The sequence below is a fragment of the Chinchilla lanigera genome, unplaced genomic scaffold (assembly GCF_000276665.1).
Source record: "Chinchilla lanigera isolate Chin_1 unplaced genomic scaffold, ChiLan1.0 scaffold00037, whole genome shotgun sequence".
NCBI lineage: Eukaryota > Metazoa > Chordata > Mammalia > Rodentia > Chinchillidae > Chinchilla > Chinchilla lanigera.
In genome coordinates this window covers 13,391,584-13,416,329 of record NW_004955438.1, presented here as the reverse complement: position 1 = coordinate 13,416,329, position 24,746 = coordinate 13,391,584, and the positions used below count along the sequence as shown (strand labels likewise).

The following is a 24,746-nucleotide window of genomic DNA, read 5'->3' as shown; positions in this document are numbered from 1 at the left end:
CACAGGGTCATTGAATTTCTGTTACAAGCCCCTAGAAGACCCCAGGAATGAACTTATTGTCCCATTCTGGGTAGGAGGGAAAGAGAGTTCCAGAGCTTTCAGGTTTGTATGGAAACCATGAGAGAGATTGGAGGGAAAGATAGCTTTTAGAAGGGGTGCCAATAGTCCCTTTGACGTCCAGCAGAATAGGCATCCAGTATTGATTGAGTGAGCCCTCAGATATTTATCCCACTATCTGTTTGTTGTTTATGTACCAGAGAAGAGTCATAGCCTCTCTCACTCCCCACAAAGAGATGCCATTCATCATGGGGTGGGAGACAGAGCTGGCATTAGAACAGATGGGGAGAGACATAACTACTTGGGAAGGCAGTGTCCCAGGAGAAGATGTTGCTTCCTGGGATGCACATTCAGGTGAATGGCACCATGTCCCTGGGCCACCCAGCTGAGTGTCTGTATGCACGTTTCTGTGTTCCCAGGACCTGAAAGATTTAGGGGCTATCAGGCTAAGATGTTGGGAGCTGAAGTCACTGTGGCTTGCAGCAATCTTCCCTGGTGACCTGGTGGAAGAGGGTCTCTTTCCCCCTGTCCCTGACCATATCTGCCATCCCTTCCTGGAAACACTTCCTCCCTTGGACAAGCTCTACCCCTGACTCCAGGTTTTATTAGAGGCCCTGGTGCCATCAATGGTGAAAATAGCAGCAGAGGACACAACCTTCCAGGCCACCAATCTGCTTTTGTGATTTTCTGTCTTTGAGGCTGTCACTAACACTGTTCCAGAGGACTGAGTAGAACCCTTGGAGTTGTAGGACTTACCACAGGAGACTGAGGTGTCTCTAGAAGAGAAGAAAGGCGAGTGTGCAGAACCACATTCAAACTGTCCTACTGGGTCCACTTCCTGTCCCCAAGGTGAAGCAGAACACAATGCTCCAAAGGGTTATTAGTTCACTTTTCACAGATCTTTTACTGTACACTCCTTGAGGGGAAGGTCCCTGTTTTCATGGTAACCCCAGAGCTGGCAACAACACACACCAAATTCTCAGCAAGTACTTGTGGTCCCCCGCAGGGCCCTGTTTCCCAGGTTTCCAGCTCATCTCTTCCTGGAACATCTCTCTCTCTCTGGCCCTTTGCCTGCCCAACTTCTCCTCAGCCTTGGAGACTGCACTCAACTGTCATCCCTCCAAGATATCTCCTCTAACCTCCCAGCTGGGTCAACTGTGCTTTCCCTGAGCTGTCTTGTTGCGGCTAGTTATAGGGATATCTCCTCCACCATCCAGGGGGCTTCTGGAAGGTGACACAGTCCCTGTCATACATGAGAGCACCAATAAATATTTCTTGAATGTACAAAGATGATTTTGTAAGCTATGCCTGCTTCTCGGCACAGAGAAGATCAATAAGAATTTGGTCAAGTCCCTTGAGCTTCTTTGAAGCTTGCTTTTTTTAAATCTGTAAAGAGGAGATCAAGTGACAAAACCAGTTTATGTAAATATTATAGCAAACTTCTAGACTCTCTGTGTACCTCTGAGATTCCCTGTGAACTGCAGCCACATGTAGGTGCAACCCTGATATGGATCTGGAATCAGTCCTGTCTTGTCCAGGGAAAGGTTGGGGAAGTCTGGGCTCATTATTTATTAAAAAAGTATTTATTGAGTGTCTTGCCCTCAAATGATAACTGATTTGATGGAAGATCCAAATAAGCACAGAATATTGACCCACCAGAGCTGAGAACACAGCACTATGGGGCCGACACAGTGGGTAGTTGGCTCTACCAGGGAAAGAGAATGTACTGATTAGCTTTTCTGTCACTGTGACAAACTACCTGACACCTATGACTTAAAGAGGAAATGATTTATTTGCCTCATAGTTTTGCAGATTTAAGTCCATGGTCAGTTGGATCCAAGACAGAGCCATCACAGCAGAAGGTCATTCAACTCACGGAATCCAGGAAGCCGAGCAAACAAGGAAGAGGCAGAGAGGAGAGGGTCAGGAATCAGATATAGTCCCCAAGGTCATGCTCCTATGACCCACCCAGATATACCCATGGGTGTGCTTCGCTAGTAAGCTAGGCATCTGTCCATCCAGTCAAGTCAACAATCAAGATTTAACTGTCACAGAGAAGATATGTGAGACTGTCCCAGGCGTGGCCTTTGAGTTGGTTTTTGAAGAGAGCATGAGCTTCCCAAGCAGAGGTTAGAAGGGAGGGGACATGTGGGGGACAGTACTATAGGGTGAGATTTCAGGACCTGTTTAGGACAAAGAATATTTTATATCTCTCTTAACACTTAAAAACTACTCCTTAGGCCACTTAATAAACACAAAACCTCAGATTTCCCTAACAATATTTGACACACAGAAAATTAAATATTATGAGTACAAAACAAAGCAGGGCAGTAAGGGAAAGCAATACTTTGCTCTCAAGCTGCATGTCCTTACCCCGCCCCACTTCCACTGTATCTCCGGGGGTGCTCCTCTGCTCCACTGTCCTGAACATCAGCCTATTGGATTGAGTAGAGTGGCACCAAACACAAGGCTCCCCGACAAGGAAGCAGCGGGGTAAAATTTAGGAGAAATGCCTGGTGGTAGAGTGGGATGGAGACCGGGAGACAGAGCAGCTGGTGCCATCAAACTGTCTCAGGGCCTGAACATGAGGTGGGGGGAGGATGGAAAAGAAGAGGTAAGACACAGATGGCAGAGTGTAGCACTGCTAATGCCTAGAGTTGAATAAACGTGGGCACTTGGGAGTTCGTGCCTTGGTCCAGACAACACTCTTCATTTAACATTAACTGTCAGCTCTCCTGTGTGCCAGAGACTGGGCTGAACACTGGAGATACCAACGAAGAACAGTACAGGCAAACTCCCTACTTCCATGGAATTTGCATCCTAGAAGGGGAAGGATGATGTGGCAAAAATACATATGAATACCATCATTTCAGATAGTGGTCCATGCCACAACGACAAGGAAGCAGGGTGATGAGATGGAGAGTGATGGAGCTGGGATGGGTAGAAGGAGGCTACATCAGATTGAGCAAGATGCAAGTGACTCTAAGAGTAACAGCTGAGCTGAACCCTGAATGATGCTTTCACAGTGAGCCATGTGAGGTCTGAGGCAGAGCATCCAAGGCCCCAAGGCAGGAACACATATTTCTTAGGGAAAACATTGCTGGCATTTCTGCTCTCGTGTTTGTATAAAAGCAATGGATAGTCCCATTTCCCAGGAAGGAACTCCAAGGCATATATTCTTGGCAGTGTCTGTACTTGTTTGCTTGCTTGTTAACAGGAGGACTTCTGGGTCTAGAATTGTAGGTTCACTCTTCTCTGGATCTTTCTGTCTTTGTTCTGTAAATGTGAGGCAAACTGCAGCTCCCAAGGTGGTGGAGCTGTAAATGTGCTCAGGGAAGGCCCATGACTTTCCCCTACACTGTTCCTGACATGTAGATTCAGTGTTGAAGGTCAAGACAGGACATGTGATACCTGCAGATTTTCCTGAACAAAGGATGTACAACCTACATGTCCATCAAAGTTTACAAATGTTTGTGTTTGAGACAGCAAAGCTGATACTGAACATGAACTTCACTGCAGCACTTAGGTCTGTCTTTGGTCAGTTTCCAACACTGAAGGAAAGAGAGGTGTGATTAATTTGCACCCTCAGACCTCTACAGACTGGCCCCAATTTCACAGAACACAATAAGGGTTGAGAAATACCTGATTGCAGGAATCACCACCTCTATAAGTTGAAAGTAAGGCACATGCTCAAAAGAATGGAAGGTATTTCTGGTAATGAATTGTAACAGCAGTTTCCCAACATGAACAGTGCAGTGAAGTAAAATTTCTTCTCAACAATGTCCCTGAAGTAATCATAATAGTGAGCTTTACATAACTGCTTCTAATAAGGTACCTAAATGCACGTTCAAGAGAAACTGAGAAAAGTGAAGCAATTTAGTCAAAATAAAGAGGGTGAACATCAAATCACCACACTGGGGTCGTATACCTCCTTCCAAGGGAGAGAGGAGCCTGTCTCACTTTTTTCTTGGAATTCATCCCAAATATTTCAGAAAGGGTATTTGCCCACTGGCTGTCAAATTGACAAATGCTCTCTACAAGCTCTTTCTATCACACTTTCCTTCTCTGCCTTTTCAGATCTTACCCACCTGTAGTGGGCTAAACAGTGCCCACCAGCCCAACTGTTCATACCCTAATCCTAACCTGTGATTATGTCACCTTATGTGGTGAAAGAGGCTTTGGAGATGTGATTAAACTCAGGATCTTGATAAGGGAAGATGATCTTGAATTTTCTGGGTGGGTCCACTATCACATAAGGGTACTTATAAGAGGAAGGCTGAAGGGTGAGCAGAGAGAAAAGCAGTGTGATGATAGAAACTGAAGATGGAGAAATGGTCTTTGAAGATGCAGGAAGCAGGGCCGCAAGCCAAGGAATGTGGGAGCCTTTAGACTGTAAAGGGAAAAGATGTTGATACTAGAGCCTCCACAAAGGAACACAGCCCTGCTGACACCTTGTTTTTAACCTGTAAGACTCGCTGCAGACCTCTGGCTATAGTACAGAACTGAAATATATCTGTGTTGTTTTCCACCAGTAAATATGTGGTGATTTCTTACAATAGCAGAAGGAAACCAAGACACTAACTGAAATGCCCCAACCTTCTGAAAGTATATGCAAGCCCTACAGTGACCCTCAAGGATTAACAGTCTATGGATACCTACTACTTATTATCAAGTCATTTGAAAGTTAATACTTCACTGCTGTGGGACATGCCTCCTGATTTTTCCTGAGCATTTCCCTTGGCTTGGTTAATACGACACTCATTTATGTAGAGCACAGAACAGGGCTTTACCCATTGTGGCACTCCTTATCAAATGCTTTTGAATAGATGAATGAAAAAGGAACTGTTTTCCTAGATTTCTTTGTATCTCTCAGAAAAACTGTGTACTGCAGAATACACTCAAAAGACACTCATATATTTGATGAACTTTTTCCTAAAACCTAAAGCATTTAGACAACCGCTTTCACATACATGGTTAAAGCCTGGTTTATGACTGTTGTTAAAATGTTGGTAAAAATGGAGAAACCACTAAAAGTGATAATGCATTCGCTAAGCATTTATTTAAAGCCTCAAACATATAAACATGTAATGGTTCACCAATCTTTTGATGCATTTTGTGTGTTTATGGGAAGAGTGCCTCTTAATCATTCTTGTATATGTAAAATCCAATTTTATCTAAAATTTCCAGTTCTGGTCTCTATACAATGATGTGTTTCCTCAAGACATTAAATATGTAGAGTTATCATATAATACAGCAATTTTACTTCTAGGTTATATCCTCAAGAATTAATAGCATAGACTCAAACAGAAATTTGCACATCAATGTTTATTGTAGCATTATTCACAATTGTCAAAAGGTGGAAACTGACAAAATGCCCACTAACATGAAAAGATAAACAGAATGTGTGGTATAAAAGATACAATCAAATATTCAGCCATAAAAAGGTATGAGAATTTGATATATGTTACAACATGGATGGACCTGGAAAATTTTATGCTAAGTAAAATAAACCAGGCACAGGAGGAAGAATATTGTATGATTATATTTATATGAAGTCCCAGAACAGTCAAATCCATAGAGACAGAAAGTAGAATAGAGATTACCAAGGCCTGGGAGGAGGGGGAAGCAGAGAGTTATCAGGGAGGTAGTGCTTAGTGAGTATAGACTTTATGGTGTGGATGATGAAATATTTTAGAAACCGGTGATAGTTTTACAAATTTTGATTGCAGTAAATGCTACTGAATTTACAAACGGTTATATATACATACTATATATATATCAGATATAGATAGATAGATAGATAGATATAAATGGGCTGGGAATGTAGCTGAGTGATAGAGCACTTGCCTAGCATGCATGAGGTCCTGGTTTAATCTCAAGTTCTGGGGTGGGGGGAAGCCATAAAAAACTCATTCAAACCTCTTCTCTGAATCTATTCTACTATAATAATCTGAATTCTTTTTTTGCAAAAAGATCTTCAGCACAGTGCTGTTTATAACTATAAAATATTCTAAAGAATTTAAAAGTTTGGGCCAGTAATATATCCCAGCAACATAGTGCCTGCCAGGCAAGTACAAGGTCCTGAGTTTGATTCCTGGTACCAAAAAAAACCAAAAAAGTTTGTTGTAGGTGATTGTTATACATATAAATATGGATTGTTAGTCCATATCCAAATTATGGACTATTAAGAGTCATTAGAAATGACTCTTAATAGAGATTTTACTCACATAGGGAAATGCCTATAATATAATGTTAAACCGAAAAAGGCAAGGTATAATATGGTTCTTAGTAGGATTCCTGGGTATGTTAGAAATAAGAAAGAAAAGAAAATACAATTGGCCTTCTATATCTACACATTCCACATCCTTGGATTCAACCAACTGTGCATTAAAAATATTTAAAAGAAAAATAAGCCTGTACTGAATATGTTGAGACTTTTTCTTGTTATTTCTCTAAATAATATCGTATAACAATTATTTACATAGCACTTACATTGTATTAGATATTATAGGTAATCTATAGATGACTTGAAGTGCACAAGGAGGATGTACAGGCCTATATGCAAATAGAGGAGTACCTCATGTTATGGTTTGTGTCTAGATGTCCCCCCAATACCTCATGCTGTCATGGGGTGGGCTTCTAGAGTTTGTGATTGATTCATGATCCAATGCTGGGACTATGAGTGTGGGTGCTACACCCGTCCAGGGGCAGACAGCCTGCGTACAATATAAGGGAGGGATAGAGGCTTGCTCCTCCTCCCTTTTTGTTCTTGTTGCTTTTGCTGTCTTCCACTGCCATGAACTATTGCCCCTGTGCCATGCCACTTGGCCTTGGAGCCAGCTGATTACAGACTCAAACCTCTACAAACTGTGAGCTAAATAAACCTTTCCTTCCTTAATTCTGGGTGTCTGGTATTTTGTCCCAGCAATGAGAGAAAAGTAACCAAGACACCTCAGTTCATGAACTTAATTCTTTCCACAATTCTGGTTGCAAACCGAATTGAATGAGAACCAAAATAAATTTCCCCATAAAGTCAACTTTGAACCTGGCCACTGAATTGGATTTGGTTCTTGTCCAACTCAGTCTATGACCAGAATTATGGAAAGAATCAAGTTTGTGAACCAAGGTATGACTGTGCTATGACATCTTACATAAAAAATTTGAGGTTTGGATTTTGAAATCTGAGGAAGGTCCTGGAACCATTCCCTACAGTCAGAGAAATAAATGTACTGGAAAAATTATTCCAAAATAGTAGCCTAAAATGCCCCTAGGTGGTTAGATAAAAGATAATTCCCCCCCAACACTTTATTATTTTCTGAAGAAAACTGTATTTTCTTCAGAGAACATGCATTAATTACTTTGAAGATTGAAAACCAAAACCCAAGAACTTCAGGGTGGCCAACTTCTTGCTTATTTGGGGCTGCCACATCCTCCAGGGTATAAGACTATCTTCTAACAAAGGTTAGTTTAATTTCAGTTACTGATGTCAAAGTAATGTTTTCAAAAGGAGGCATTTGCTTGTTTACAAAAAAGATAGATCAACCAGCTCAGTGAATGGGTGAGAAGACGGAAGGAGAAAAGAACTCCAAGGGTGAGACTCACTATGGGGAAAACCCTTTCATTCTTCTCCCCGCCCCCCAGTCAACCTCACTGTAAAGAATTAGGTTCCCAAACCATGGGTTTTCATTTTTAGCATCAAAGCGGACATCCAAGCCTCTTCATGGTGAATGTAGGTCAAGTTTATTAAATTCAATTTTTGAGGAGAACTCAGTTTGCTCATTAGCATACCGTTCAAAGTAACATTTATTGACATTGATTCAAAATGGCCAAAAAATATTTTAAAATAATTAAAACCAAAAGTCTTAGATTTTAAAGGCCTTCCAATATTTGTTGTACCAGAAAGACACCATAATCAGTGCCTGTCGGGGAGTGAGTGACTGGCTTGTGTTGTTAAAAAGAAAGTTATTTCTGTATGTGATTGGATCTTTCTGAAACAAATGTCTCAATTGTGGCACTGCTCTATTTCAAAGCCCTCCGTGATTTCCCAGCGCCTGCAGGGCATCCTGGCACTGAGGCCTGGCACACAGGACACTGTGGTCTGACCCGTGGCTCTTTCCCTCCCAGCCCCATTGCTCTGGGTCTCTGGGCATTCGCAGCCCCCAGAAAATCCAGGGTTGTGCCTATGCCTTTGAGTTTCTGCACTTGCTCCTCTCTCTTCCTGGAATGGGCCCTCCTGTGCCCAGGCCCATGCCCACTCACCCGTCAGTCCTTCACCATGTGTTACCAGCCCCAGGAAGGTTCTCTGACCCTCCATTCCCAGAGGATTTGAGTATCTGCCCCTGTTCACCTCCACTAGGTCCTAAGCAAGCGCCTGCAAATACCCGAGACACCACTGCACACACTTGTTTTCATGTCCCCTCTTGCCCTGCCTTGAGCTTCCCAAAGGCACGAACTGTTTGTGACTTATAACCCCCGTGGTTCTGGCACCCAGAGAAGGCTCAAGAACCATCTAACCACACAGCTGTGCTGATGGCTTCTTTGATGATGGCAAGAGCTGACTTAAAAGGGACTTCTCACAGCCCCAAAGTCAGGACATGCTATTTCCAAGCATCAATGACTTGTCTCCTCTGCCACCTGCCTCTGTCCCCTAACAAAGTCACCTGAATCAACTGATGGTCACTTCTGTGCAAAACCTAGGAGTGATGAGAGATGCCACAAGAAAGGATGCCAGAAAAACAGGACTTTCACTATCACCTTGTTTTAAATTCCTATTTGTTGTGTATGCATTAAAATGTGGGTATCATTATTAACTCTTATTTAGCGCTTATTATGTACTAAAAACATTTTATGTATTCATTAAATTCTCACATAATTCAATAAAATAGATACTATTAATATTCCTGTTTGTCATATGAGGAAACTGAGGCATGGGGGTTAGGAAATTTGCCCAATGTCATAAAGCTAGTAAGTGATTGTTCTAGGATTTTGATCGTAGGCAATTTGACTACATAACCCTATTTACATTCACTATTTTGCTTACATATTGGTCGTACAAACTGTCTTAAATAAATACATATGTATAGAACCTGAATGCCCCATATTTTTACAGGCAAGGGTGTATGAAAAATTATACTTCATGGATGTTTCCTATCACTGATTCCAGCAGGTGGCATTTTTTCCTGTAAAGAGCTGAATAGTTAACTATTTAGACTGTGGAGGCCAAGAGGCAAAACTAAGGATATTATACAGGTACTTATATAATAAAACAGAAAACACATTTTTATTGATACAATAAAAATACAATAATGAATATAATATTTTGTTATACAGTTCTACTAATGAGAAGAACAGAATTCTTTTTTGTGGGGTAGTTCAATTAAATGGGGCTCAAAGTTAGTGCTCCCTGTTATCAGATTGATTGAATGTTCATGAATATTCATGAATGTTCATCTGTAAAACTATTCTTAATGCATAGACCAAAACCAGACAGTGAGTAGATCTGGCCACAGGCTATAGTTTGCTGACCCCTGGATCAGACTGCTTTTGCCCAAATTAGTGCAAACTCCTCCAAAATATAGTCCAAAATATCTTTCTGGATTTAACTTTGCTATTTCTCTGGTGCATTCTATTTCCTATCCAACTGGATTACTGGCATTACTTGGATACTACTCCTGAAGGCTTTATGGTCTAACACAACAAATAGAATCCAAGTAGCACTGGGATAGAGTTTTGGCTCTGTCAGTTAATAGCTTTCTAGCTTTGGGCAAATTATTCTTTAAAACAAAATCTTTGTGGCTCAGTTTCCCAATTTGTACATATATTGCCAAGCCTCAACTTCCTGTGGGCAAAGATGGAGTCACCAGTCTCCTTGGTACTCTGCTCCACCTTCTCATATAGAATCCTTTGTCTCTGTCAAAGACTCTGTCAGTGACTTCTAGGGGTCCCACTTGTACACCTGTACAGGTCTACACCTGGTCTACGCCACCAGTGTCCAAGCAGGCATCACAGACTCTGCTGGTGCTGCCATGGCTCTGGTGGGTGCCGCCACCAATGCTCTGGTTAAGACCCCATCCATGACCCCAGAGCGCTGTGGTCAGTCATCTAGGATGAATTGGAGAGTGGCTGCCTGTCCTACCCATGGTGCACTGTTAGAGGGCACCAGGGCAATCCCACTTCTGGCTCCATATTTAAGAGACTTTCTGATAAAATAATCCTTATGCCATCCCTGCTCCACAGAATTTAGAGTGGGGATCACTGGGCCCTGAGCCAGGAGAGGTTTCCAAGGCCCAGGCAGGACATTAATATCAGAACTTCTCTGTTGTTCTAGTGACTGTGACTTTCTTATCAGGGAAATCTTTGGGTCTGGCTGAGCTACTGCTACTTCTTCTGAGATATTTATTCTAGAAGGCTCCTTGTCCCCTTTGGAAACAGTCCTCTCCTGAGCTTTGATTTGAAATAAAACCCCTTCACCATTCCATGCATCAGGGTGAAGGATAAAAGCAATGACTTCACTAAAATTTCTTTTGAATTCAGTTATAGCTTTAGAACAAGCACACAGGCTTTGCCTCCATTGACACATACAGCTGGGTTCCTCCTGAGTCTTTCATTCTGTATCCTCCAGACCTGGACCTGGTTGTTCTTACTCAGATGACACTACTGATGGTGCGTTGGTGACTTCAGGGATGTTCCCAGGTGCAAGTGTGCATGGATTATACAGGGTCTGAGGCATTCACTTCCTTGAAGGTTGCTACGTGTGACTGCTTGATGTGAATAGCTCTACTTGTGATAGCTGTGAATGTCATCTTTCCATGGAGTTCAGAGGCTAACCAGTCTCGCAAAGATGATTACAATCATACTTCTGTGTGGTATCACCTCGCTTATCTTGGGCAGCAGGCATTCCTAGTCTGCCCTGATCCAGTCCAGCGGAATGACATCTGTGATGCTACCAGTCCCCAGGGGTCACTATGATGTAAATATACTTTTAATGGCTACATAATCCTTCATCATAAAAATATGATTTATTCAACCACTTCCCTATTGTTAAGCAGATATGTTATTTTCAATTTGATTGCTTTAAAATTGCTTTGGTGAACATATTTGTACATGAATCTTTTTACCATTCAGTACAAAATGTACACAATAATGATGAAATGGAAAGGCAAAGCAGACATCACCTATAAAGTAGTAGGTCAAAGTCTTCCAACCAAAGGAATTTTAGAAGTGTCTGCTTTTCTGATAGCTGAATTGAACTGGAACTTCATGTGGCCTTGAAGTTCCCCAAACGAGTGTGAAGTGTAAGGGGGATTTAGAAAAAGCCAACCAACACATAAACAAATTTCCTGAAAACTAAGAACTCAAGCCTTCCAGAAGGGCTCTTCCCATTCTATCAATTAGATATAAGAAGCAAGATATTCCAAGGACTTCCGGTGATGGTCTCACCATCTTTTCTGATGTATCTTGTTACTTTAAATATCTTGTTATTTAAATAGGTTTAATTACATAAAATAAACTGCAGTCTATTGCATCAGATAGAATGACATCAACCCTGAAATGACTGGAAATTTCATCACGGAATAACCTTGGGATTTTTTTTAGTTTTGTTTCCTCCCCTAAGCTTTGTGCAATCCAAATGCATTCTTAATTTCTCCAAGAGAGGTGATGGTTTATTTGCAATAACAATAACACCATCTTGCACATTATATTACTCCATTCTCAGAATAATACTCTGAAGTACAAACAGCTATTTTTATGATCCCAGTTTTATAGATGCAGAAACTAAGGTTCAATAATGTAAAATAATTTCTGGTCTGTTTCCCAGTTTCCAGGCAGGCCTGTGGCTAATGGCTGTGATGCGGTGAGCATTTCAGACAGTGATGGTAGAGATTCTATTTCCTACTATGTGTCTTCCCAAATCCACCTACGGTGGTTCGCCTTATTGGCTGAGAGTACAAACACTGGATTGCCACGAGGCATACACCAGACTACCTCCCCGTGTTTCCGATCTTAGCGCCCTCCTCACCTTCTTCAAAACCTGTGTAGTATTATGATGAAATGTGCTATTGGCTCTGTTATCCAAAAGGGAAATGATTTCTTGGAGCAAAATTACTCAAGAGCAGGAAAGAAGAAAAGGTGGCTGGCTCAGGACAGGAGGAAGACAGCGGAGTTGTGAATGTTAAGAGAAGGGCCCATCTTCCAGACAAACAAGGGCTCAGGAAGACACACTGCCCAGGTTTGTCTTCATCTGGCTCTGCGATGGCTGGGGCTCCTGCCGTGGTTTGCACTTTCTGATTCTTCCACAACCCTGGTTCAGGTTTTCTCTCCCACATGCAAACTCTAGAGGCGGCAGACTAGTTCCACAGCTGGCCTATAGCCACGATTGAACTTGAGTTATTTGCCAACATTTTAAATTATTACTTAATGACTGAGGTTTTTAGAAAATCAGATTAGGCTACAATGGGAGGAGAGCATTCCTGGGTAGCATTAAGTGGCTACAGCTAAGCAGTGACTGTCACTTTGAATGAGGTACACCCTCCCTCCAAACCACTACCACTCTAGCCAGCCTCTTTATCTCTCCGGTTTATGTGAATATTTCAGTCTGGAATCTTTGAAGGAAAGAATATGACCTTAAGATACGGTAAGCACTTAAAGTGAGTAAATCTATAATGTCTGTTGAAAACTGGGCCCAGGTTCCTCCTCCTTCTTTATCAGTCATTAACCGTGCAGGTTTTAGAATGCTGTGGTCACTGGCAGGGACCTCTCCTTTGAGATTAGAGAGTAGGTTTGAATCCAGGCTCAGGCATTCATGAGCTTTGCAATGCTAGGGAAGGCAAGCCACAGTCTGAATAGGTGGTTTCCTAAGTGCCCTTGGAGGTTACAACAATCCAGGGAATGGCAAGATGTTTGGGAATCATTGCCTGGACTACACACAGAAAGATGCTGCAGAGCAAGAGGCAGCTGATATTCCTAGCCCAGTTTCAGAGACAATTAAGATGTGACAGCATTCAATGTGCCAGAGGAGGTGAGAGACAGGGCTGAATACAGGGGAGCCATCAGAAGCCTGCATGTGGGGCAAGTGTCCCACACTTGTCAAGCAAGGTCCCTTGTCATCCAGGAGAGATTTTAGGGTTGAAAATTTTTAAAAAATCCTCAGAGGGAAGAAATCAGAACATTCTAATATTCAGGACATACTAGCCCCTGAAACCTTCCAGTTAACACACTCTGCCCAGGTACACAGAACTGCTACTCGGCTGGGTTTTCTCTCTCACAGTTCAAAGGATAAAGAAGAATCTCTAGGCATATAAAAAGATGCCATAAAGAGAAAGTAACAACAAAATGCGTGCATGAGGGGTGGTAGTCAGCAACCCTGGAGGATACTTCTTTTTTTGGTCTTTTTTTGAGACAGGGTCTCCCTATGCAGTTCAGGCTGGCCTTGAGCTCACTTTGTAGCCCAGCCTTGTCTCGAACTCACAATGATCCTCCTGCCTCGGCCTCCCAAGTGGTGGGATTACAGGTGTGTGCCACTACGCCTGGTGATACTTTTTTTTTGAGACAAGGTCTCGATATGTAGTCCAGGCTGGCCTTGGACTCACTATGTAGCCTAGGCCAGCCTGGAACCTTCAGCAATCCTCCTGCTTCAGTCTCCCGAGTGCTGAGATAACAGGTATGTGCCACCATACCTAGTTAGTTATTTTGAGGAAGAGAACCCAAATCAAAGCAAATCAACCTTCATAGCTCCAATTAATATATTCAGAAAAACTTATATAGATATTTCATCCTTAAAGGAAAAAAAAGGATGCATGACAAAGAACACACTCTTATTACTGAAAGTGACTATTAAAATTATAAAAGAATCAGTGGAAAGTTTGAAGGATTGAAATCACAATACTCTCCTCACAAGTAGACCCAGAAGATGAGAATTTTTTTTTTAAGGTAAGAAAAAATACAAAAGGTATAGAGAATAACTATGGGAGGTCCACTAGCCAACTGATAGTAGATTTGGAAAGAGAGCTAGCAAAGATGTCCAGAGAGAAAATGGGATAAAAGAAACCCAGGAACTTCCCAGGGCTGGCAGCCAGACATCTGGACTGAATGAAAAATGCAAAGCTGGAACACAAGAGCCACTTATATAATTTGATCTTTTAGAACATCAAAGATAAAACAAATTGAAAAATTTCCAATAAAATTAGCCTTGTATAAAAGAATGAAAAGGAAATAGGCATTAGGCTTCTTTCTGGCAATACTGGGCTCTGGGAGGGAATAGTGTAATGCCTTTAGTATTCTGTGGGAAAATAATTTTCCATCTAGAATTTCATATGCAGCCAAAATATGAGCCAAAGTTAAGGGCAGAATAAAGCTTTTGGGGACAACAGGACTCAGAAATTGACTTTTCAGATATCTGCTCTTAGGAATGTGCTTGAAAACATACTGCAGCAAAATAAAGGTATCACCTGAAATGGAGGAAGATACGACCTTGGCTAGCCTGGATTGACCCAAGAAAGCCATAAACTATGTCAGCTATGCAACCGGAGGATGGTGAACCTCAGAGAAGAATGCTTAAAAACTCAACCAAAACCTGGTTGGATGAAGAATCAGGGATAGAATGAGCTATGATAAAGATGAAAGACAAAGAGAGGATCCATGGGGATATGAGGGGAATCCTACAATGAAAGGTAGAGCAATCCTCATAGACATTTTCCTCTGCAAAGAATAATATTCAGAGTCACACCAATGTAAATGCTGTTTAAGTGATGTTCTTTTTTTTGTGTGTGTGATGTTCTTTTTTTTAAGGATCAGTCTGTGGAAGAGTTAATTATGGCTAGGAATAGAATGCAAATGTTCTTATCCTAAAAATTATACAGGGTAGAAGTTGAGAGGTAGACATAGGAGAGAATCTAAGGAGGCTGTTAGCTGCACTTTAAGAAGTAAGGAATCAGGAAATGTTGCCCTTAGTCGATAGAACAAAAAATAAAGGTGTGAGTATGTCAGTGTCACAAAGGTAACTGATAGAGAAGTCAGATAACTGTAGAAAAAGAGGCACTGCCAGCGAAAATGAGCTAAGTCCTCACTTACCAAGGAAAGAGGAAATAGATAAGATTCAAGGTAAATCAATCAATAGTTATAAGAAATGTATTATTATTGTTATTATTTTGGTATCGGGAATTGAAGGAAATGTATTATTTAAAGATATGCAGACAACATCAGAAGAAATATTTAAAAGAGTGAAAATGATTGTTTGTGAGGACCGGGCCTGGGAGAAAGATGAGGTGGTACAGGGATAATATCACTACTCTTCATCCACTCAGTCTCCCAGTCTGTCGCTTTCCTACCCACCACCCCCCCTCTTCACCTCTAGTTCTCTGTCACGAAGGTATCTATTTACAAATCTAAAACCTTTTTTAATTGTGCATTTATTTATTTATTTTGCGGGCCGAGAATTGAACTCAGGACCTTGTGCTTGCCAAGCAAGGCACCATGCCGCCAAGCTATATCCCCAGCCCTTTTTGTTGTTTAAAAAGTCAATCCCATGGATTTAAAAAGTCATTCCACAGATGTCAATTCCAAAATGGAGTCTTCCAGCCATTGTACAGAATGGTTCATTTTCTTACAGAGCATTTGGGATTTCTGGACATATTTTGAGCTCTGCAAATCCATAAAGAATGAAGAACTGCAAGAGGGTGAGGATGGCCTGGGGGTGACGAGTCTTTCTGTATGTCTTGCATGAAGAAAAATGTTTATTATTCATATTAGTTTTCTACTGCTAACAAATGATCACAAGCCAAGGGTCTTAAAATAATACCCATTTGTGATGTCAGTTCTGCAGGTCAGAACTCCTTGTCAGCCCGGTGGATTCTTTGTTCATAATCAAAGCAGGAAAGGCTGGACTCTTAAGTGGAAGTTCTGGACATGACCTGGAAGTTCTGGCAAAGAACCCACTTCCAAGCTCATTCAAGTAGTTGCAGAATTCAAGTCCTTACTGTTGTATGACTTGAGGTCCTGGTTTTCTTCCTGACTGTTGGCAAGGGGTTGCTCCTAGCTTCTAGACGCAGCACTTAGGGCCTTCCATGTAGCCCCTTCAAGCTTCAAAGCCAGCCGCAGGTTCTCTCTCTTGAATGGAAGGCCTTCATCCTTCATTCCAGCCTCAGACTTCTTTTTGTGCTATCAGCTGGACACAATTCTCAACAAAAAAGAGCTTATGTGATGAGGTTAGCTCTACCAAAAAAAGTCTTCCCATCTTCCAACCCACTAAGGACAAAGGTAATGGGGGCGATGTTCATGTTCTACAATATTACTCAGGAAAAATGCCTTACTTTTCTAGAGGATGTGTTTTATTATAAAAACAACATAGAAAAGTTTGAAGAGGATTTTTTTTTAAAGTGCACGATTATATCACTTCCCAGAAATAGTCATGAGTATTTGAAAGAGATCATCTGAAGAGGTCCCTGTGTGTAGAGGCAGAGCAGAAAGATCCATGGACAACAGTGGGATTTTATTCTCAAGTTATTTTTAAATAAAATAAAATTTAATTTGGTAAGAAACTAAAGTGAAATACTGGAGAAAAATATCTGAACTGCTAAATGCTTCTATGCCACAAAAGTTCTTAAAATATCTCCTTTAAAGATAAGAAAAACTACTATAAACATCATCAAGGAGTTGGAAGCCTGCTTGCTCTGTAAAGCTGCAGCGCTTGCATTTCCCTTTTGAGGTAGATTGTTTTGTAGCCATTAAAGATGAGTAAATTTTCATGCTTACTGCTCCTTTTACTGCCCTTTCTTCCGCTGCTCAGTGTTTATCTGCTATATAATTATTCTCCCAGTGTAAGAGTTTTTAATGTTTACATTTTGTTCTTTAATCATAGATTCCATAGGTCTTTGGTCCTAATTCTATATTTAAAACTAATCAGAATGCATCTCCAGTGTTTTCTTAGACTCTTCAATTCTCTTTATGATTTCTTTATTTGGGTTAATCTCTTGGCTGACTGCATTTCAGCATAAATAACTTTTTTTCTAAGCACACAGAAATTCTGAGTTTGTTCATGCTCAGGAATGACTGTCAATAGTCTTTATGTGTAAGGGACAACTCAGAATACGCATCGTGAGTTCACACCGTCATGCTCTTAAGTTTTGTAGACTTCGCCTCATTGTCATTTAACCTTGTTGCTCCTGATTTTCTAAACCTTGCGTCTTTTATTATCGATGAGTCCGTACCCAGTTTTGCTTGACAGTGTGTGCTTTGTGCTTCTCAGTGCTGACTCAAGTTTTCATTTCAGTGAAGTTCCTTCTTGTCTTTCATTGTTCCACTTGTTCTGAGTGCTGCTTCGGGAACACCAGTGAAGCACACGTTGGCTCTCTATTGTTCATTCTCCTTGACTATCAAAATTTGAAAATTTCTCTGTTCTTTTCCATATTGTTCCATTGTATCTTCGCTTTTGTTTATTCTGGTTTTGGTTGAGTCTAAACTGGCTTCCTCTTTCTGCCACTCAAGAAATTCTTCCTTTGTTGTCCTAGAATTCCTTATTTTTACCCTGAACCAACTCTTTAAGGTTTTCCCCAAATTTAAGAGAGAGAGAGAGAAGGAAATTACCGTAATTTCTTTAATTCAGTGGTGAATTATTTGTTAAATAGCACAGCAAGAGGTAGAAAAAGGACTTCAGAAAAAGTGAAACACGCAGCTTCATCTGGGTGTGTTTCCAAATCTGTTCCTCTCTATGAGAGAGTATCTCTGAGATTCAAAGGTGCTGGTCCCTGGCAAAGCCCTGGCTAGGCTCTCTGGGTTATGCTCTAGCCACTGCCTCTCCACCCTATTCACCCTGTCATCTCCAGGAGACTGCTTGGCTTGCAGGCCAGGCCACAAACCACAGAAAGAAATAATGTCAGCCTGGTTTCTCCTTGAACTTGACCTTCTGTGTTAGCATACTGGGTTTTTACAGGAAAATTACCTGTTTCTCCTGTGGTGTCTTTGGAGCCTGTTACTCAAGTCAAAATTTCAATCAGTGAAGTGTCACATCACAATTTTTGCCGTATCAACATATTACCCTTATTAAAATCAATATTTTGATTTAAATCAATTTCCAATTTTTCCTTATCTAAAAAGGAGGCATAGCACTATCATAAATGGAAAACTGGTATTACTTGCCATCAACAGGAAACAACTATTAAAACAACTGCAATGGAAAAAATAAAAAAGTCTAGCTAGATACATTGTCTGCTAGAAGCTAAGTCTGGGATCTATATTTTCCATGATAGAAGGAACTAGAGAAAAATAAAGACTACTGGCATTAAATTAAGACTTTGTTTTTGATGTGATCAAACTAAAAGACAACCAAGCAAAAAGGAATCACTTTTTATGATGTTACTTAATATAACCAAATGATTATCTGTGTACCATTTAATTTTATTTTATCTTTTCCTAGAAATACAAATCACCAGTCCCTTTTCGGATACACCACTCTAAACCAAGGATTAATGATTTGATTCCTTGGGACAATGACACTAACATCTAAGGAAATGGTATTTCTTGCTCAATGCTGGAGGCACTGTATGTGAACTTTCAGCATTTTATCAGTTTTGCAGTATTTGGCATGCATACTTTGTGGTTTGTGGTTTGAAGTTCTGAGAGTTTCCTTGTTTCATTAAAAATGGGGCCTTTTCTATGTTCTTGCTTTGCTTTGTTTTTGTGTCACTCCTGAAAGATTCAAAAGAGGGGAAAGAAGGGAGTAAAATGTCTTTACTACCTTTTCCTGAATATGCTCTACATGCGATGTGCATCCGTGAGGCTTCTCACAACTGTGCACTAGTTAGTCCAGGCTCACAAACAGGCAGAGGCTCTTCTCAGACTTGAATCTTCTAATTCAGGCTGGCACTATCTGCCACCTTTGCAAGGTTTCTAGGATTCGCAGATACTCTCCAAGGTACCAGAAGGTAGAGTGAGAAAACTGCTTCCTTGTGCCTGCCTTTTTCATGAGATTTCCTTCACATCTATAAACTCAAATGTGTGGGTGCACCAGTCACACTTGACCCCCACAGCCTGACTCCTGAATGGTGCAGTATATAAACTTCAACCAGGAGTGGGTGTCTTCAGGGAGAACCTCACACCCTAACTGCGTTGGTCTCTGTATTCTGCAGCTACCTAGTCCTTCAAACTTCCTGAATACATATCATACAGTACAGGTTCTAACAGGATCAAAATCAGTACCAAGGTAATGATACTATGGTTTTTATCTTTTGCTCAATGTACACTTGATAATGTGGTTTTTGGAAGATGTTGTTTCTCATCTCAGTATATCCTGGAATGTTCTGATGGAGCTACTTAAAGAGGAGGATTATGATATAATGGGATCTGGTGCTTCTCACTTCTTATAAATCTAAAAGTGAGGAGCTTCCTGCTCACCTTGCCTGAATAATGATCTTAACCAAGCTACAGTGGTCCCAGCAAGTGAGGGTTTCTCCTCCTACTTTGCTTCAGGCTCCACCTCCAATGAAGGGCGTAACCCAAAGATCAATGAAATCACACAGACCCATGCAGGTCCAGAACCAAAGGGCTGAGCAGGAGACCTCCTCCCCATCCTCTTACAAATCTGAAGTCAATTTTTAAGGGAAACAAACATGTTTTCAAGCTTCTTTCTCTATTGCTCTTCTCCACCTTAGCAGAAACCTGACTTTCTCCTAGACAACTTCCTTTTCCCAGCTCTTTCACGGACAGGTCCTGCTCTCTTTACTTGTCTCTCAGGGTGCGAGGCAGCAGTGATGTTTTCCTCAATTCTAGTTACAACACCCACACCATAGTCCATTATTTCACCCACCTCTGGCAACTTCCTTCCTCCGTTCAGTCCATGCCAATCACTCATCATTTCAAATCAGTTAAACACTGTACCAATGTGATTTGGCGTTTTCAGTCCCAGAGTTTTCTTCCTACACTATGTAGCATCTTCAATACCTCTGAAAAGTTGCTATTTTTGCAGAACACCACTGGCTCTTATTTACCAATCTCTATTCTAATAAATTGTACAGTGGAGTTATGCATTACAAATTTGGTGGTACATTATCCTCACTTGGGGAGTATTAAAAAATATCTCAAAATCTAGGCTTTTAAATTATGCTTGCCTCTTTCTTTTTTTCTTTCTTTTCCTTCCTTCCTTCTTCCCTCCCTCCTCCTTCCCTCCCTCCCATTTTCTTTCTTTCTTTTCTTTCTTTCTTTCTTTCTTTCTTTCTTTCTTTCTTTCTTTCTTTCTTTCTTTCTTTCTGTATCTCAGGTGGGGATTACATTGTACAGCTGAAGTTAGGAACCTGCCTAAACTAGCTCCAGCTCCTGGATGCCATCCTATTCTCAAAGGCTACCAATTTACTCCTTGTTTCATTGCCTTTTCATCCTACTTGGGCCCTAGGGTCATTCATTCCAACCAGGTTGTTGCCCAATTGCTAATCTCCAATCTCCAGGGGGAATGTAATTTGCTAGAGAAAAACAACTAACAATTCTGATTCAGAATTTCTAACTCCACTTGACTCCTCAGTGCCACTCAGCAGTTGTCCAAGCTGGCTTACTATATTTATTTCTCACAGTGATCGTTCCAAACTCTTCTCACTGCCCTCCAATCCCTAACTCATCTCTTACAGCCTTCTCTAGCACTCATCACAGTGTTTGCATCTCTGAAAGAAACTCTTCCTGTATACATGCATTTCTTAGTGCTCCCAGGGTTTAATTGTGCTACATTAAGCTTAAATTGTGCAACTCTGCTGCAATTTTAAAACTATTTGAAGATAAAAAGCAAAACAAAAAACATGAAGCTTCTGGATCCCTCCAACTAGCACCTTATTTCTTTCTTTTCGTTAAGGGGCAAATGCTTTTTAAAAAGATGTATTATACATACTGTTTCCACTTTCTTACTTTGGATGTGCTTTACCAAAACCACAGTGGATATTTTCAGCAATGGCACCAAGCTGGCAAATTTGCGAGCTCTTTCCATGGTATTTGATACAGCTGACCACTCTCTCTTTGCAGCACACTTTGGCTTTTAGGATACAAAACTATCCAGGTTTTCCTTCTTCATCCATGACTCTACCTTCTCAGTCCAATTTCTCAATGCTGAAATGCTTTAGGCTTCAGTCCTGGGCCCTTCTCTTCTTCCTTTTCATAACATCTCCCCAGGTAATCTTATTAATATTATCTATATATCAGTGACTGCTAAATTTATATCTCAAACCCAGATCTGTTTTCAGAGCTCCACACTCATACCTCTAGATACTTAATACTGGCAATAGATGCCTCAAAATTAAACTCTTGTTATTACCTCTGTGAGTTCTTCCATTTTATCTATCCTTCCCATTAAATGGTTCTTCCATCCTTTTTCACCCCCTCTAGTTGCTCATATGAGAAACTCTGGTGTCATTTAAGAAGGGGTTCTTTTATTATCTACCAGATCCAATCTCTGATGAAGTACAAAACATAAACCTAGAAAGAGAATTCCATTTTTCTCCATTGACTGCCCCCACTCTGATCTTTTGCCTAGACTACAGCGATAGTCTCTTAGTATCTCATCTTGCCTCTCCAGCCCATTCTCCAAAAACTAACCACAGTGACCACTGGGAAAGAAGGCAAGCATAATTTAAGAGCCTACTTCAATTATACCAGTTACTTGTTTAAATTTCTTTCTTTGCTTCCCACTTCCTACAGGCTATTCCCACATATACTAATAAGACTAACCACATACTTTGTGACTGGGGTCTCTGCCTATCCATCTCACCAGTGCTTACCATATTAAGGGTCTTGACTTTCTCTCCATCTCTCAAATGCAATATGTTCTTTGCTTATCTCAGAACATCTTTCTAAAATTTTTTCCCTGCCCATAAGTTCACTGTGAAGTAGGCTAGATTATGTTCAGGAGATTATACATGGGAGTTTTCTAGATAGACTTAAAAATGGCACATACCATGTCCACTCAAACTCTGTCTAAATCACAGTCATATGATCCTAACCTAACTGCAAAAGGAGGCAAAAAAAGAAAAGAAAAAAGAAAACAACCCCTAAAAATATCTCCCTGTTTATCCAGGAAGAGGAAATGAGATTGGTGAGCATCAGGCCAGTTTCTGCCACATCCTGGTTGATCCTACTCATCTTCAAAGACTCAGCTTAAGTAACACTTTCTTACAAAGTCCTTTCAGCAATTCCAGCCTAAATTAGGCATTCCTCATATAGTCTATTGTAGTACTCTACAATTTTCCTTTATGGCACAATCGCAATGGAAATTTTACACTTCTTTATGTGGTCATTTAATATTTCTGTTCCTAGACTGTAGGATCTGCAAGAGCAAAATTGCACCTGTTTTGTTCCCACTGTGTCCCTGTTATTTTGTATGTAAACTAACATCTTAGTACTTGGTACATAATCGGTGTAAAAGTTGGTGTAACATCTAAACATCATAGTACCTGGCACATAATTGGTATAAAAGTTGTTGAGTGAACAAATGAACAATTGTTCACAGTCATTGCCTGGCTCCAAATAGCACGAGTGAGTAGGCAATGTGCTAAATGTTCCAGGCAGGTAAAACCAGGGAGCTGTGACAGCATCCTGAAAGGGCTTCGAACACTTCTGTGCTTTCTCTTTCTTCGCAATCTAACTTAGGAGTGTGCAAACTATGGCCTGGAGGCCAAATTGGCTCATTGCCTGTTCTTTAATGTCCCATGAGCTAAGAATTTTTTTTATGTTTTGAAATGACTGAAAAAAGAATTAAAATAATAATACACTGAGACATGTGAAAATGTGAAATTCAAGTTTCTATGTCCATAAAAGTGTTACTGGAACACAGCTGTTTTATTGTCTATGACTGTTTTCCAGCTAAGTGGTGGAGTCATAAATGAGAACATAAGGCCCACAAAGCCTAAAATACTCACTACCTAGCCTTTACAAGAAAATACACTTGCGATCCCCAATCTAATCAATACTTAGTTGAAAAGATCACTTTTACGAAAATTATGTCCAAATGTGCATCAAGCCTTTCCTTACCCCACTCTCACTTCTGCTACAGGATATCAGACCCTACTCCTTCTATCCTTGCAACAGTCTTCTTTGCCTGCTCTCGTTCTGTTCTTCCTTTCAGTCTATTCTTCTCTCTATAATCAAAGCTAACTCCCAGGAGAACAGCTTTATAGCCGTAACTATTTGAGACTTCCCCTTGCATACTAAATAAAATCTATAGTTTAGCATAGCGCTCTAGGTTCTCCACTACCTTACTATGCCTTGCTTTTCAGCCTTTTCTCTTACATCATACTTCATCCAGCTTTATCAATCACTTCAAAACCCCTGCCTTCTCCCCTCTAGGCCTATGCTTAGTTATCAGCTCTGCATGAAATATCTGGTGTTTCTGCCTTACCCATCTTTTAGTTGGTTATCTCGACTGCCTCATTCCCCGAGAATACTGTCTTTGTGCCACTTTAACCGTACTCTATTATTTCGAATTCTGCTTTATAGTTTCCTGTGTTTACACATGGGCTGCCGGTTTCTCACGTCTCCCTGAAAGTTGCTTGTGTTGTATTCTATTTATTAACCTCTGCCTCTTTTCGGCGCCCAGGAAGAGTGGTTTAAAAATTTTAGTTTTTCAAAATTAATCACGAGGAGCAGGGACTGTGCACTTTTGTGATACCTAGAAATGATCTATAGTTAAGCACAAGGTCCGCTTTACTTGCTTAGGGCTGACTAGAGCGAGTAACACCTTTTTTAAGGCATTCCGCTCTCAGCCCTCAGTCCTCAGGCGGTCATACACCTGTGGCTCGCTGCCGGGGACCCTCGGATTTGATTGCAAAAACACGTGGGTGACAAGCGCATCTCCAGGTCCCTCCTCTGTCTATGGTGATCGGCAGACCACAGGATCCAATCATCCCTCCCCGCCTCTTTCAGCAGTAACCAATCACAGATCCCGAGCGCCTCCTGACTACTAGATACTGTTTACTAACAGATCGAAGCCGGGGAATAAGTGGTGTGACCCTTCTACGGAGGTCAGTAAGGGAAGGCCGTGACTGCGCGTGCGCATTAAAGGGAGGAGGCGGGGTAGAACCTTGATTCTCACCAATCGGAGTGGCCGCGCTCCTCCCTCTCCTGCCTCCCCGCCAAGCAACAACAATTTGAGGAGTGGGGCGGGGCGGCTCGTGAAACGTCAGAACACATTGTCCAATAGGGGCCGGCAAAGGCAGACACGCGCGCGCCCTGCGCCCAATGAACGATGGCCGCTAGAATGGTTCCTCTACCTTGCTGGCTGTAGGCGGAGCGGCCTGGAGGAGGAGGCGGAGGAGCAGGGGGCGGCTTGGTTGCGCGGTACTAGCGGTGCCCGCCGAAGGGGGAGGAGGCGGAGGAGCGAGCAGTGCGGCCAGAGCGGGAAAGCGACTCGTCTCTGCGTCCGAGTTGTGGAGCCGCCGCACCCGGGCTTCTGGGGCTGCGGCAGGGACTGTGAGGTGACGGGCGTCCGCTGTCTCCCGGGTTCCCCTCGGAGCGACCCGCGGGATCGCAAAAAGGGAGAAGATGGAGGAGAAGGGCGGCAGCAGCAGCGGCAGCGGCGACGTGGGGACCAGCGGGGACGGCGGCGACAGCGGCGAGCAGCTCCTTACTGTCAAGCACGAGCTGCGGACCGGTGAGCGGCCCCGCCCTCTGCCGGCCGGGCCCGGGCACGGGGGCGCGCCCTGAGGGCACGGGGGGCTGGCGGACGG

General features: G+C 41.8%; 1 protein-coding gene across 3 annotated transcripts in view; it reads left to right on the top strand.

Moving 5' to 3' along the window:
• The first annotated feature begins 24,249 nt into the window (after nt 1–24,249).
• The window catches only part of Rps6ka5 (ribosomal protein S6 kinase, 90kDa, polypeptide 5), a 173,630-nt gene continuing 173,133 nt past the window's right edge, over nt 24,250–24,746 (top strand). For 2 of the 3 annotated variants that reach the window (XM_013517243.1, XM_005390286.2), the window contains exon 1: nt 24,250–24,670. In XM_013517243.1, coding sequence (XP_013372697.1) covers nt 24,562–24,670 — 109 coding nt within the window. In that variant the 5' untranslated portion in view covers nt 24,250–24,561. The remainder of the gene's footprint in view (nt 24,671–24,746) is intronic. The other variant, XM_013517244.1, reaches the window with a different exon arrangement.